At 41.1% G+C, this 16,150-nt stretch overlaps 1 protein-coding gene across 1 annotated transcript in view; it reads left to right on the forward strand.

The window, feature by feature from the left end:
• The first annotated feature begins 12,807 nt into the window (after positions 1-12,807).
• The window catches only part of LOC117553032 (myotonin-protein kinase-like), a 40,092-nt gene continuing 36,749 nt past the window's right edge, over positions 12,808-16,150 (forward strand). Inside the window, 1 exon segment of the mRNA XM_034226783.1 lies at positions 12,808-13,853. Coding sequence (XP_034082674.1) covers positions 13,688-13,853 — 166 coding nt within the window. The 5' untranslated portion in view covers positions 12,808-13,687.

Below are 16,150 nucleotides of genomic sequence, written 5' to 3' on the forward strand. Positions count from 1 at the left end.
GTGATGACAGAATTGTAAACAGAATAGCTGAAACTTTAACTAAATAAATAACTCAGTTACCTCTAATCATTAACCCATGTTTGTATAATGTGGTTAACTCGGTGTGATGCTGCTAGCATACATAACACCTGACGTGGAAACGTTACTCGTGGATGGGGCTACAGAGCTACTAGAAAGACAGTCGAACCCGGTGCATTTCTCCGTCTGAATGTGGAGCACTTTTGCTAAATGTTTAGTCAAATTGCTCGTGTTACCGCCCTTACATACCACTTTTGGTAACGAGTATTGTCCACATCGACACGGCTATAGTTTAACCACACCTCGGAGCGCGTTCTCTCCGCCATCTCCTCCGTGTGTGTGTGTTGCTGCATGTAGCAGCTGCGTGTGTGTAAACTGCCCCGCCCCCTCGCACACAGACGGGGGAGAGATCTCATAAATGGAGTTGGCGACACTTAAACTGCAATGTAATGTTTGTGTAGCAATAATACATACAACATATATCGGGGGCACAGGTTGTTTATCCTTGACAGTCGCACAGTGGGCACACACTGAGTGTTTTCATATTCAGCAAATGTGTACACGCTAAACTGCAGACCTCAAGAAGAAATAATACTTTCATTTACTCACGGCAAAAGTTACTTTACTTACTATAAAAACTCATGGTAAAAAAATGCACTCCCTATTCCATTGTCATGAAGGTGGAATCTAACTATATCCAGAATAAGTTTTATTGGATCCAGGCTAGAAACATGTTTATTTCTGCTGTAAAGTTGGGCATTTTAACATGGGGGTCTATGGGAATTGCTCCTTTTTGCATCCATCCCCTGTCGGCCACTAGATTAACTGCAGTTTGTGGCACTTCCTTCTGGGCTTCCCAGCTCTGCGCTATGAAGCGCTGATTGGCTGTGGGTGGGCCAGACGTGCATGTGGGTGGGCCCAGGCCCACCCGGGCCCACCCACAGCTACGTCGCTGCTTCCAGCTCCAAAAAATTGTCGGTCTAGAGGCAAGAGCTTCGGAGCTAAGAGGTGGCGTCGCTTACGTCGAGGCGTGCAGGAAACTAAACCCTCCTCCCCTGAACATGGGTCGACTGTCATGCCTGCCTACAAGCAGTAGTGCTTATAAACACACTTTATAAAGTCAGGCAACACTAACCAGGCTTCGTGTGATTCTGTTTATTTGTACCTTACTTTGACCATCCGTTCACTGTTATTGATCATTGTGGAGAGAGGCAGACGTTTTGTTTTGTATTATAGCAGCTATCGGGTGGAATCAATACATGGGCTGCACAGGTTGTCGTGTCCGACTATCACAAGTAGAATCATAATAAAAATACGCCGGTAAAATGTGCCTGTAGAAAACGGTTTATGCCACAATAGGATAGCAATAGCAAGTAGTCAGTTTAGCTTCGGTTGCTATGCTAACATCACCCATTTTATACCAGAGAAACTTTCATAACAGCGTTGTGATACCAAACAGCGTCAATTCAGACTGACACACATTCACTTAGGCTAAGGGGAACTGGGGATATGTATCAGCTGCTTGTGTGAGTCGGACAGTGAATACTTTAGAGCGGCCGCAGCAGTGTGAGCTAACCGGGAGCTAACGGAGGAGAATAAACTCCCGTGGAAGAGCAGCCAACACTGCAGCGGTCGGTAAATGCTGCAGAAACACATTAATAAACAATGAACCACGGCACTCTGGAGAAAAGCATAAGGTTGGAGAAGTCGTTATTCAATTTATTCTGGCTTCGTGTGATTAAAAGCAACACGATCATCGACCCGACGCAGTTCCCCGTTGTTGTTGTTGTGAGCGCCGTAATGCCGTTGGGGAGCAAATCAGCGATGTAAACGGTGACGTCATGACGCAGCAGCGGCAGCACCAGTCCGGTGCTGGGCGGTGTGAACAGAACGGGAGCAGAAAATGGAAACCGGAGCTGAACCAGAAAAGCTCCCGCTCGGAGCTAGAAAGGGAAAAGCGCTGGTGTGAAAGCCGCATCTGAGTGTTTAGATCAGTGGCGTAGCTGTGGGTGGGCCCGGGTGGGCCTGGGCCCACCCACATGCACGTCTGGCCCACCCACAGCCAATCAGCGCTTCATAGCGCAGAGCCGGGAAGCCCAGAAGGAAGTGCCACAAACTGCAGTTCATCTAGTGGCCGACAGGGGATGGATGCAAAAAGGAGCAATTCCCATAGACCCCATTAGGCCATAAGGTGAACCCTGTTATCGTTTCATCCCGCTCCACAGAAGTGGAACTACACAATCTTTAGTTCATAAAAAAGAACGAGTCATGCTTATCCACCAAAAAAAAGTTTGTCGCTAAAATTCCTGTCAATTCTTCTAGGCACGTAATTATTGGCTGAACTAGTCCCTTCAAAGCGTAATAATATCTTGGTCAAAAGTAGTGCCACGGTCCGTCACGTGATCGCGACCGCCATTGTTTCATCGAGTAGCGGGGACGAGGAAAACGCACCAGAAAGTCTCAAAAAGTCAAAATGATCAACACACAAACATTGTTACATGCATATCACATCTGTGAAGCACGAAAAGGTTGATTATTTTACCAATACAAGATGGAATACGTACAGGACAAGCTTACAACGGTGGCATTGATTTTGAAGTTACAAATACAATATTATCATATTACAATAATAATAATAATAATAATAATAATAATAATAATATATATATATATATATATTATATATATCTATAATAATAATATATATATATCTATAATAATAATCTATATATATATCTATAATAATAATCTATATATATATAATAATAATCTATATATATCTATAATAATAATAATGCAATTCATCAAATTATTATATGATGAATGAGTAAATAAATGAATCAATGGTCATTGGTATAAGTACTGCATTTTATTGATCTAAATTACTTAACGTAACAAGTTAACCTTCTTGGACGCAGCTATGTATGAAATCAAGTCATGTTTATTGTAAGAGTGCATTTAACGTGTACAGGGTAACAATAACAACAGACAGACAGACAAAAAGTCCTCAGTCTAATGGAATAATCCACGAGCTCAGCCAATGAACCGAGCGATGCGAACATGGTAGTCCAGGAATGTTGTTGTAGCTGGAGTTGGCTGATAAACGCTGCTAGCCAATGTTGATTCGATGGTCAACTCTGTTCCCAGATAGTAAAACCTCTCACAAATACCGCGTATATAACGCAAATACCTCGGACTTAGTGATGTATTAAGACATATGACAAAACATGACATAAAACAAGCATACAGCACTGTTTAGAATCTATTTGGTCTGGTTTAGCGTAACCATGGAGTCGGCCATCTATCACTTCTGTTGACAATATGCAGCTACCCAATTGGTGTAGCACGATCACGTGACAAACCGTGGCACTACTTTTGACCAAGATATTATTACGCTTTGAAGGGACTAGTTCAGCCAATAATTACGTGCCTAGAAGAATTGACAGGAATTTTAGCGACGAACTTTTCTTTGGTGGATAAGCATGACTCGTTCTTTTTTATGAACTAAAGATTATGTAGTTCCACTTCTGTGGAGCGGGATTTCTTTTCTAAAGGACTTTTCGAGGTTCACCTTGCGGCCTACATGTTAAAATGCCCAACTTTACAGCAGAAATAAACATGTTTCTAGCCTGGATCCAATAAAACTTATTCTGGATATAGTTAGATTCCACCTTCATGACAATGGAATAGGGAGTGCATTTTTTTACCGTGAGTTTTTATAGTAAGTAAAGTAACTTTTTCCGTGAGTGAATGAAAGTATTATTTCTTCTTGAGGTCTGCAGTTTAGCGTGTACACATTTGCTGAATATGAAAACACTCAGTGTGTGCCCACTGTGCGACTGTCAAGGATAAACAACCTGTGGCCCCCGATATATGTCGTATGTATTATTGCTAAACAAACATTACATTGCAGTTTAAGTGTCGCAACTCCGTTTCTAATATGCAAAAAGACAGCAAAATGTGTTATTTTTAGTATTTTAGATCTTTCCAATCCAGACAAGAGATCTCTCTCCCGTCTGTGTGTGAGGGGGCGGGGCAGTTTACACACACGCAGCTGCTACATGCAGCAACACACACACACACACGGAGGAGATGGCGGAGAGAACGCGCTCCGAGGTGTGGTTAAACTTTACCCGTCTCGATGCGGAACAATACTCGTTACCAAAAGTGGAATAAGAGTTTAGCATGTAAGGGCGGTAACACGAGCAATTTGTCTAAACATTTAGCAAAAGTGCTCCACATTCAGACGGAGGAATGCACCGGGTTCGACTGTCTTTCTAGTAGCTCTGTAGCCCCGTCCACGAGTAACGTTTCCACGTCAGGTGTTATGTATGCTAGCAGCAACACACGGAGTTAACTCCATTATACAAACATGGGTTAATGATTAGGTAACTGAGGTATTTATTTAGTTAAAGTTTCAGCTATTCTGTTTACAATTCTGTCATCAGATTATTTAATACGATTTGTTAAAACATTGTTGTTTCTTTTGATGTGTAATATTATGTATTTCATTTAAATAAAAAGCAATGTTAGTTTTGTTCACAATTTGTTTAGTTAGTTTACCTTATTTTTTTCTCCAAAAGAACCGATAAAAGTACTGTTAAAGGACCGGGTTGATAAGCGCTATCGATAAAAGTAGTAGTACCGTTAAAGCCTTAACGATACCCATCTCTATGTGGATGTCAGTTTTACACACATTCTGAGGCCGCCGTGCCTATGTTTTTTGTTTTCACTGCTAATTTATGCTTATGTTCTATTAGTGCATTAAAAAATCATTAATGAAGTTTCAGCTCAGACTCCACGCTTAATATGTCTCCCCCTGGCCCACCTACATTTCTCCAGGCCCACCCACACAATAATTCCACTGGTTTAGATAGTTAACTTTAGTCTAAGTTATCTCAGTGGGTCTCAAACGGTTTGGTCACAAATTATTCAAAAGATTATTTCCGCGGCACAATTTCATATGATCATTATAGTTATAAAAAAAATAAGAGAATAAAGAAAACAGTTATGAAATACTATATGGCAGTAAAACAAGAATACAGTTTGAAAGGGGAGTGATTTGTAAAATATCCATAAAGAAAAAGAACATCTGCTTACAGTTGTGTTTCATCTGGGTGTTGAGAGATGTATCCATAGATCTCTTAATGTTGCTCTCAAAGTGCACCAGATTGATGCTTTTAACTTCAATATTTAAAACAAATCTTCCCGGGGGAGCATCCCCCCGGACCCCCCTAGAGGAGGTGAGGTCCGCTACCCACTCGTAAAAAATAGCACTTTACCCCTGCCTATATGCCGTGAGCTGATTATTGAGCCTTCATTGTAACAGTCGCGGGTGTACTGTGTATTTGCGTGTGGGGAGTGCTAATGTGCGTGCTCTATAGTGCCCGTAATAGTGTTCACTGGAGTCCAGCACCTCAGCACCCCCACTCAAAATACCTTCCCTCGCCTCTGGCCCCATCATAAACACACAACGAACATGTATACAAGATCAAATGTAAAATAAAAGACACCTCATAGTCCTGCCTGTCCTGCCCGTCCTCCCGGCCCCCAGCACATCCACCTAAGTGTCCTGCTCCGCTGCTCCTCAGTGCCCAGGCAATCCATCTGTTAATTCCCCTTAAATCCTGTCAACGTGATTCAAACTGCAGTTGGTCAGCACAACTTTGTGTCTGCCTGTCCTCAGCTATGTGATGGCTTGATTAGAGCTTGGACTCAAGGTTTGGCTAAAACTGTTGGTTCTATAATGAAATATTAAAACTGAAATGACAGCTTACCTGACTGATCAAATCAACTAAAGAATATCAGACATATTCTAAATGCTAAAGTTGGGGAATACGAAATCACAGTGAGTTGTTTTTGTTGAGTGCAACCCTAATATTTAAGAAAAGTGATTCCTGATTCAACAGTGTTCTTTTAAGAATCTTATCACTAGAATAGAGAACATATTGTTCTCATTTTTACTCAAGATCTTTTTTTCTAGATACAGTAGTTATGGACATACCAAGTCACCAACAGTATACAAATCCCAGTATTCATTACAAAACTGTGCATCTGGGGATCTGTGAGTAATGTGTAGTGAGGAGGAGTCAACACACCCTTTGGAATATGAATACTAAACTTCATGTAAAGTTAAACTTTATCACCATGAGGGACTGGACCTCAAACCAGTGGTGTGTGTTGCTCTGCTGCCCTCTAGAGGCCACTGGCTGTAATCACATGGTCACTTGGTCAAATTATGTTATATTGCTTTCTGTTGTGAGAGCACCTGCATGTAAAGTAATGTGAGTGTTGTTGTTGCAATGTAGTGTAACCGTGCTGTGCCTCTCAGGGTTTTCTTTGTTATCATCTATGTGCTGTCAAGTAGCTAGCAAGGTTTCATACTTCGGCTTGTCATGCTGACCAATGCAAACCCATGTATCCAGAGTGAAGAGTCCCTCATATAATCAACTTTTACATAAATGCAAATGCAGTGTAGTACATTAGCACACCAGACTGACCTGGCCATAAATAATCACTAAACGTAATAAAACACATTCCACGTTGGTCTTTTCGTTTTATTATACAATTCTCAACAACCTGTGGCTTCAACCGTCAATCAGCTATGTCAATAGCAGCATGTACCATTTAATAATATTGTTTTCATAATCAGGAATCCTCACCAAATTGAACAAAGAAGGACATGAGGGAAATGCATTTGTGAAAAACTAAACTGGAATCATTTGGGAACCTCAGGATTTGAAAATATATTGTTTGGGGATAAGAAGCACATAAAACAACTTGGCTTAACATTAACACTAAGTTCTCAACCAACATTCATATCATCTTTGTTTCTCTTTTTTGAATAGGGGTGGACCTATAAAGTTGTTGATATATCAAGCATCATAATTCACATTTAAGTGACTTCCCTGTATGATTTTTTATTATTTTGAAGGGACACATGTATCCAATTGTATCCATATTTTGAGGGTTCAGTCAGGGGGATTGTTTTTACCACTGGAACAATCTTCATAAAGTACTCCTTTTAAAAACACCCACATAGGCCGCTACAACAACAACTGCTAGCATTTAGTAAGCTTGCCTCGATGGTAATCCTCTCATGCCTTTTCTTCTGGGATTTGAATCAGAGAGTAAAAAGTCCTGGTTAGGCCATGCAGGACCAGCAAACGGCAGCAGTTAACCACATATCAGATTATTTTAAACTAGAGTTATCAATCCAAATTTCACAGTACTGGAATCAGCTTGAAATGGGCCTTATTTAGCTCACATAGTTTTATGCAGTTATTGCAACTTTCCCAAATGGTTTCAAACATGCAGAGGTTACATTTTACAAGGGTCACAGCCAGCTCAGTGCTATCAGTCCTCGCTGGCTGTCCTGTTTGAGCTCTTATGGCAGGGTGGGGCAGCTTCCATGTGGGTGGGGGAGGTCGGAGGGGTCAGCCGGGAGAGACACAGTTGACTCTGGGATGGTCCAATAGAAGACTTCCTCACAGCCGTGCTGCAACAGTGGACATTAAAACACAGAAGAAAGAAATCCAGTTGAATCCAATGCAAAGCTCCAGTGTTTGTTGCACTGATGATTCTCTAATAGTGGCAACACAATAAGATGACTGGACAAAATGTCTTTGAAAGACAGATTGTCCTTTTCTCTGTCAGTGTAAATCCAAAATATTAACCAAGAATTGCCATCATTTTGACCCTGACAGATGAATGTGTAAGAGATGATGGTGCTCTGGTCTTACCCTTCTTCCATCCTTTTGTCCTCCTGCTCTCCATCAGGGGAGTCTTCTGTGTGATCTGCACTGTGGTCCCCCTCCTCTTCCTCTAAGTTGTTGGCCAGGCGCTCTACGCTCTCCGGCAGCCTGTGCTCTATGGGCTCCACAACTATAGAGGGAAGACGCTCCCTTCGATAAATAATATCGTCAGGCAAGGAGCTGGAATCTGGATCCTCATTGGTGTTGGCTTCAGGGAAGATCTGGTCCAGGGAGGAGATGTTGATTTATAAACTACTTGGAATGAACTTGATATTGATTATATAAGAAATGGCTGATGATTACAGAATTTTTAAAAACAACACTAACTTACTAACTAAAAATAACCAACTTTTGAGACACTGCTATTGTCTAGCAGCCACGTCCCATTATTATTAAGGAACAACCTGGTAACATTAAAGGAAATGTGTGCAATTGTACTGAGATGTTATCATTGAAACCACTCATTTAGATTTTAAGTGATGATATTTACCAGAAAATGTGAGTTCACTGCATTAGAGTGAAGTCAAAGACCCTTGTGTGTGTGTGTGTGTGTGTGTGTGTGTGTGTGTGTGTGTGTGTGTGTGTGTGTGTGTGTGTGTGTGTGTGTGTGTGTGTGTGTGTGTGTGTGTGTGTGTGTGTGTGGTGTGTGTGTGTGTGTGTGTGTGTGTGTGTGTGTGTGTGTGTGTGTGTGTGTGTGTGTGTGTGTGTGTGTGTGTGTGTGTGTGTGTGTGTGTGTGTGTGTGTGTGTGTGTGTTACCTGGTAGACTTTGCTCGCTCTTCTCTCAGCTGGTCTGTTGTCCATCTGAGATTCACCTTGACCTAGAGTGGGGTTCAAACTGTTTCAAACACACACACCACACATTTCAGGTAAACGTTATTACATTTTCTCTGTGACGCTATCATCCAACCTCATGGATACTAAGGCAGTACAGAATGCCTTATTTCCTTCAAATCCACACCGAAAAGAGCTAAACAATTGGAAGTGGTTGTCGAAAATGTGTTTGCTGTAATGTAATGGATTAACTGTATTCCCTATAGAAATAAAGATAGGAAAGGAAAATCTGCGTTATTTGTTGAATTGGTCATCGTGTACCCAACAAGGTATTTTGGTCTTTAGGTACTGCATCCATCTGACCCTAAGCATTATCCAGTGTTTGAAAATAGACCATTATTCAGAAGCTGTACAGATGTAAAGGTCTGAGAAGACCTAAGATCATGAAGCTTTATCTCAGGGATGTTCTAAGCTCGACTCAATCCATAGCAGTGGATAGACATGTGTGTGTGTTCCACAGAGAACGACACAACACAAGTAGGAAAGCGCAGAGAGGGGGCAGGGAAAGACTTTGTGCTGCTGTGTTAATCCTGCAATTAAGAACTTAATGAAATAAAAGGCTTAAAAACAAGTGACTCCTCAACTCCAAGGATGGAGGAGGAGTGAGGTAACCTGGATATAAAAAGAAAGCCCTGGGTGTAAGAAATATAGTCGAAGATTTGGTTTGAATACCTCAGGAAAAGCATGCCATTACATGTTTATTTTGTCTTACAGGTAGGCATACATTCATTTGAATGAATGTACAGTATGTGTGGGAGGTCAGTGTGGAGCACATGAATAATAAAGGGCCCCTTCAGTAATCTCAGTGTTTACATTGGCCGATCAGTCGCCACTCATTTTTAAATGAACCTATATGGAATCTATATGTTAAACATCACGGCATTTCACACTTCTAATAACTTCATGTTATACCTGGTGTGGTGTGTAATCCTATTTCCATCATGTTTAATTGACAGTGCTTTAAAAACAGGTACATTGTGTAAAATATCGCTTTAGACAGTATATTATGCAGCTTACCTGTGTGAGGCAGGAATACAGCTCATCTTGAATGCATCATAAAGGACCTTAAGGCCCAGAGATCCAAAACAAGAAGGTATTCCAAAAAGTCCAACAAGCTGGACTGTTTTCTTTGAAAGTCTATATTCTTTGAAAGTCTATATTCTTGGAAAGTCTATATCCTTGGAAAGTCGGCCACACTTTGCTGTCAGTCCCTTTCTCTTCCCTCCTTCTGCCAGTCACAGATTCAGAATCCCATCATCCCCTCCTCTAATTTGTCCCCTCCCCTCCCTTGATTTTCTCAGAGTGGTCCACTCAGTGACGCACACAACAATGCACATCCACATGGAACCTGCCACCCAAGCTGACAGGCTTAGTGTCACCTTCCATTAGAAGCAGAGCCTGGATGTAACATGTGAGGTTGAGCAGCACAGGCCTCCCTCGCACATTCAGATTAGCAGGCTAGCTGTCCTTGCTGACATAGGGGTTATTTTACTTCAGAGGCTTTTCAACCAAATCATTCAGTTTGCTGAAGTCGTGCCAGATTATGAAAACCACAGATAAGGCTCATTTATAAGGATTTAACAACATTTTGAAGTAAAGGCATGTATTTTTGGGTATTTCAAACGAGAGAGTGGTGCATTTAAGGCAAACTATTACTCTCACTTTGAACTGAGTCAAGAAATTTAAAAAAATGTCTGTCTATACTGATAAATGTCTGTCTATACAGAAAGTGGATCACATCACTCCTGTTCTGAAGTCTTTACACTGGCTTCCTGTGTGTCAAAGAATAGATTTCAAAATACTGCTGCTGGTTTATAAAGCACTGAATGGTTTAGGCCCAAAATACATTTCTGACCTCCTGCTAAATGATGAAGCATCCAGATCTCTCAGGTCTTCAGGGACTGGTCAGCTTTCTGTCCCCAGAGTCAGAACTAAACATGGAGAAGCAGCGTTCAGTTATTATGCTCCAAATATCTGGAACAAACTCCCAGAAACCTGCAGGTCCACTGCAACTCTGACTACTTTTAAATCCAGGCTGAAGACTTTTCTTTTTGCCGCTGCTTTTAATTGAACTATTCACATCTTAAACTGCACTGTAACTTTTATCCATTTATTTTTTCTTTTAATGTTTATTTTATTAGCTTTTCTTTTTAATGACTGATTTTAAATGCCATTTTCTTAATGTCTTTCATTTTTTGTAAAGCACTTTGAATTGCCTTGTGTTGAAAAGTGCTATATAAATAAACTTGCCTTGCCTTGCCTTGCCTTGCCTTGCCTTGCCTTGCCTTGCCTTGCCTTGCCTTGCCTTGCCTTGCCTTGCCTTGCCTTGCCTGCCTTGCCTTGCCTTGCCTTGCCTTGCCTTGCCTTGCCTTGCCTTGCCTTGCCTTGCCTTGCCTTGCCTTGCCTTGCCTTGCCTTGCCTTGCCTTGCCTTGCCTTGCCTTGCCTTGCCTTGCCTTGCCTTGCCTTGCCTTGCCTTGCCTTGCCTTGCCTTGCCTTGCCTTGCCTTGCCTTGCCTTGCCTTGCCTTGCCTTGCCTTGCCTTGCCTTGCCTATACCATAAATGTCTGTCTATACTGATACTTTAGTTAAATAGGAGTTATTTTCTCGTCTGACCAGCAGGTGGTGCTATTACATCTATGACAGTACTGTCCTCTGAACTGTAACCACAGATGAATAAGTACTTAGATTCTTTGCTTATGCAAAAGTAGAAATAATGTGGTTTTAAAAAACTCCAATGTTACTTAACTGAAAGTACAAAAGTAGTATAACCTAAATGTTCTTAAAGTATCAAAAGTAACAGTTCTTTAAATGCAGAATGTCTCAATTAATGTGAGAGGGATGATAAGTTGTAATTTGATGTCTCTTAAAAATGGAGGTTGCTAACAAGTGACTAAATGAGACTGCTAAATGTCATCACGCCAAACACGGGTCCATCTTTAGCTTAGTGTTTTAGATATGAAGTCATGGCCCCTTGATGTAGTTTGTTATTAGCTTTATATTAGCCATTCCAGCGATTGCATTTATGCTTCAAGAATTATAAAACTTATGTTAAGAATACCCTGATACCCTGAGGAAAACAACATGGAAGTAGCATTAAAGTATGTTTGCCAGAGGGATCTTTTTCTGCAATATTCCAAAATACATTGGTTAATCCCATTGCTTTTTGTCAGGCAGTGCTAACCATGGCGATGCTAACTTCCGGTTCGACCTTCAACAATAGGAAATCACAGCACCACTATGTTGGTACTCTCCATAGATCATGTCCTGTCATGTTCATTGGGAATATTTGATACAAAATCAGCCTCAGGGGGAATTAAGTAAAACATTTGGAAATTGTTCACTAAGACTTAGATAAGTGTCACATTTTGAAGCCATAACCCTAGAGGGGATGTTGCATAGGGAGTTGATGCTTTTGAGCAGAGCTGGTAAACAGAACAGTAGCTATGCACTATAACATATACCTATACAGCTATGGTCCTGGTGATCATCATAGTGCTTGAGATACAAATACTGACAATTGTTCTTTCTATTGGCAATATTAATAGATGTCGACAGGAAGGCACAATTCAAATGTGATTTCAATGTAGTGGGGAACTAGCCAAATGGCACTTCCTACATCCAAGTTCACAATATTCATATAAGCAATATAGCATGTAAGTATCCAATGTAGTCATAGAAAGATGGCAGCATAAAGTTAATAAAAATGGAGTTAAGTGTTTATTAATCATGAGGGTTTGTACACAAGTCAGGATGTACGATACACATACAAGTATATGAAAATATGTTTATTGGGCTGTAAGATTAGTAGCATTAGTTCACTTTTTCAAAACTAGAAATAAATCCATAATTTGAAGTTTATGCTGTTAATATGTACATTTTTGCGTTTATAATATTCCTTATTGTTCCTTCAACTGATTCCTATTTTATTATATTTTAAATAACTGACACATCTTCTCACTCAAGTGATCAGTGACACATAAACGAAATACAAAAAAGACACAAATACTAGCTTTATATAAAAAAAGATGCTTTATTATGCATATGGAAGCTTGAAGCTTTAGTTTGATGCCACTGCAGCTGTAGGATAAAGAATGACGTTTAAGGCGGTGCTGTGTGGCAGCTGTGGTGTATTTATAAAGAGAGAAGTGGAAGAAGGCTGTACAGTGGAAAAGTTGGGGAAGAGAAAGAGAGGAGCGAGACAGAGAGTACAGACGCAGAGAGCTACTGCATTAGAGGAGGAAAGAGGGACAGAGTGAGTAAACGGGTAAACAGACAGAGAGCGAAGGAATTTCAAATCCACTGAGCTGGGGAGAGGAAACTGTTCTGCAGGATGGAGACATGACATGAGCAGGACTGAGAGGGGAGACAGGGGGAGAGATGAGTGACACAGCAGGGACACACAAATAATCACGGGGACTCAAAGACATCCTTGGACGGTTGACAAAAAAGGAGATTTGCGCTCTTCAAAACATGACATGAGTGTAACAGCAACAGTTCAGGTCAGTGGTTCCTGTTTCTGTCACGGGGGGGAGAAAAAGGGGAAACAAGGACAGGTAATGTAAAAAAGTGATAGACATAAAAGGGAAAGAGGATTTGTTTCAGATCATGTACATGCTTCTCTATTGGGTCTTGCTGTTGTAGTAGACCGTTTGGAGTACTTTGGACACAAGGAGCGGGGAGAGAGGGAGGCAAAGACCAAAAAAGGTCTGGAGTCAGAGCTGGAGAAACTGCAGGCTTGACAGATGCTGCAGAGCCATGGGGAGAGGAGAGGGGGGACAGGCAGAGACAAACAGGAAGGAGACAATAACCTAAGTGACAGTGAACTATAAGAAACTTGGGGTGTGGTTAGGTGCGATCCAGAAAGAGTTCCAGAGAGTCAGTGTGTGTGACGGCGGGGGGTCAGGTGGGTCAGTCCCAAGAAGAAAGTGAGGGCAGGCTGTTACTGTAAATGTGATTCAGTGATTCTAAACAGAGCAACTTTTAACCCTGAGGAAGAAGAGTTTTACTGTAAATGCGACACACCATGGACACCAGGGTTTCAAAGAAATTCTAAGCCAAACGGACCCCTCACTCACCGGGCACCATGTCGACGGGCCCTGGCCTTGGTGCACTTGTCCCCGCTGAGGGGCTCCAGTCCACGGGGCCTGTTGGGCTCCAGACCCTGTTGGACCTGCTGGTGGGGGTCTACCAGGAGTTCTACTCCTCACACTTTGCAAGGGAGAAGTACGTCTCTGGCTTCCTGCAATGGGGTGAGTGTTTTCCTCTTGTTGCTAAGTGTGTGTGTGTGTGTGTGTGTGTGTGTGTGTGTGTGTGTGTGTGTGTGTGTGTGTGTGTGTGTGTGTGTGTGTGTGTGTGTGTGTGTGTGTGTGTGTGTGTGTGTGTGTGCGTGTGTGTGTGCTGCTGCGTGCGCGTGCGTGTGCGTGCGTGCGTGCGTGTGCGTGCGTGCGTGCGTGCGTGCGTGCGTGCGTGCGTGTGTGTGTGTGTGTTCTTTTTATATCTTCTGCTTTTGCTTGACTGACTCACACATGAAGCCACTGGCGAGTTCCTAACAACTGTTTAAATTAGATATTAACATGTTGACCTAAATTACTCCTCCGGTTTCTGACAGTACTTGTTGCTTGGCGACCACTTTGTGAATCGAGCAAATATTTTAGCTGTTTAAGAGCTATTCCTGAGTAAGGACAACACAAGTTCATTTATTATTGATTAACTCTGTCAATGAGGAACTGTCTCAAAGCTAATCCACTAATTCCATGTTGGTGATTTGACTTGCTCGCATTGTTTAACTGTTGAAGAACTAATGTATAGGCAGAAAGGAGACTTTACAAAGTTTTACAAATCCACTACATATTATGTTCATATTGGATGATTCTGTACCTGAGTGCCACTACAAGTTTGTATTTGTTATGATTTGATGCACATAGCACACTTATGCACACTTATATGTGTGTGGCTTCCAAAACCTTTACCAATCCTTTGCTCTTGACGGGATGAGTCCCTGAATTAGTTATTGATGTCATGTGTTTCAGCTTTCTCCACTGAAACAGACTGCAGCTAACCAAACTGAGCCATGGTTTGTTTAAAACAATGTCAGGATTAAATATAGTGATGGTTTATTGTTGATTCATTATTTGCCAAATTGTGGGCTGTGTTTGGCCAATAAAAAGTCAGTGAAGCTTCAGGTTTCATGGGTCTTTTCAGCGCACTTGATGACATTTCCACCTTCATTTATGTGCTTGAGAATATTTTGGGAAGCACATAAACATTTGGATTTATCCTTAGAAAAAAAGTCTGGACTTTGATTTCTAAACCGTTGATTTAAGTTAGCAGGTCACTCTTGGAAAAGAGATTTTAATCTCAATGAGTCTTTTACCTGGTTAAATAAAGGATATCAAGTTTGGGTTCATACAGTAAATGAATTACATCACATTGGGTGCTGGAATCAGATGATTTATTTATTTTTAAATAAAATATATATATTATAGGTCACATGGTATGTCCTTATTAAGGACTTTATCATAAATATGTTTATAAAAGAAAGGACTTTTTTCCCCTTTTACAGAGCCCCCCGAAGCCGTTTGAAAATACATCAAAGTACCTGGGTAAAATGAATAAAGAGATAATGGTGATTTCCTAAAATAAAAACATAACATCATGAAGACAAAATGAAATAAGAATTAGTGAGAAAGAAAGATTAGTGCTGTTTGAATTAAGATAATAAAAATAACAATTGCTGCCACTGTTATTTGCTTTAAAACATGATACAAAATGGAATAGATGTTTGACATAGTTTATTCACTACTGAGCATGTTGAAACAAAAGTCATGTTGTTTTTCCACAGATCAGATTATGACACACAATCCATATTTAGTGTTATTATAATGTACAGGATGCGGTATACAATATGTGAAAAAGACTTCCATACGAACAAAAAATATCTGATTTATAAACAAACTCATATAGCGATAATATTACTATCAAATTGCACTAAACACATGAATGATTTGTTATTCATGTGCTGTAAATCCACACTGGATTCCATTTAAAGACCGACCGACAGACAAAGGTCAGCATTTGTTCAGGGATTACAGCAGCATATAAACAGCTCTCTAAAATGAGCTGACCTCTGTGTTCTGACCCAGAGAGCAACCGGAGACCACCAGAGCTGGGGGGTTACTTTCAAAATGGAATCCGCTAAAATGATTAGTTACCTGTAAAATGTATCACAATAAGAAATGCAATGTAAATAAAGACAAGAGCACATCCAGGATTTCCCACACATAGACTATACTTGGGCGGGCCGCCCAGGTATATTAACGGCCGCCCAAGTATAGTTCACGACCCATTTAGGTTTTTTTTTTGGTTTTTTTATTATTATTATTTTTTTTTTTTTATTGGTCCGTCATCACGACGCCATCTGCGATCGATTAACTTGTGGACAATGATCCCTCGCTCTACGCCTCCTGTACCCAGTCCCGGACTGGCCATCGGGAGGACCGGGGGTTTCCCGATGGCCTGGCCTGTAAAGTGGCCTGCCTCACACAGG

The sequence above is a fragment of the Gymnodraco acuticeps genome, unplaced genomic scaffold, assembly GCF_902827175.1.
Source record: "Gymnodraco acuticeps unplaced genomic scaffold, fGymAcu1.1, whole genome shotgun sequence".
In the NCBI taxonomy this organism is placed as follows: Eukaryota; Metazoa; Chordata; class Actinopteri; order Perciformes; family Bathydraconidae; genus Gymnodraco; species Gymnodraco acuticeps.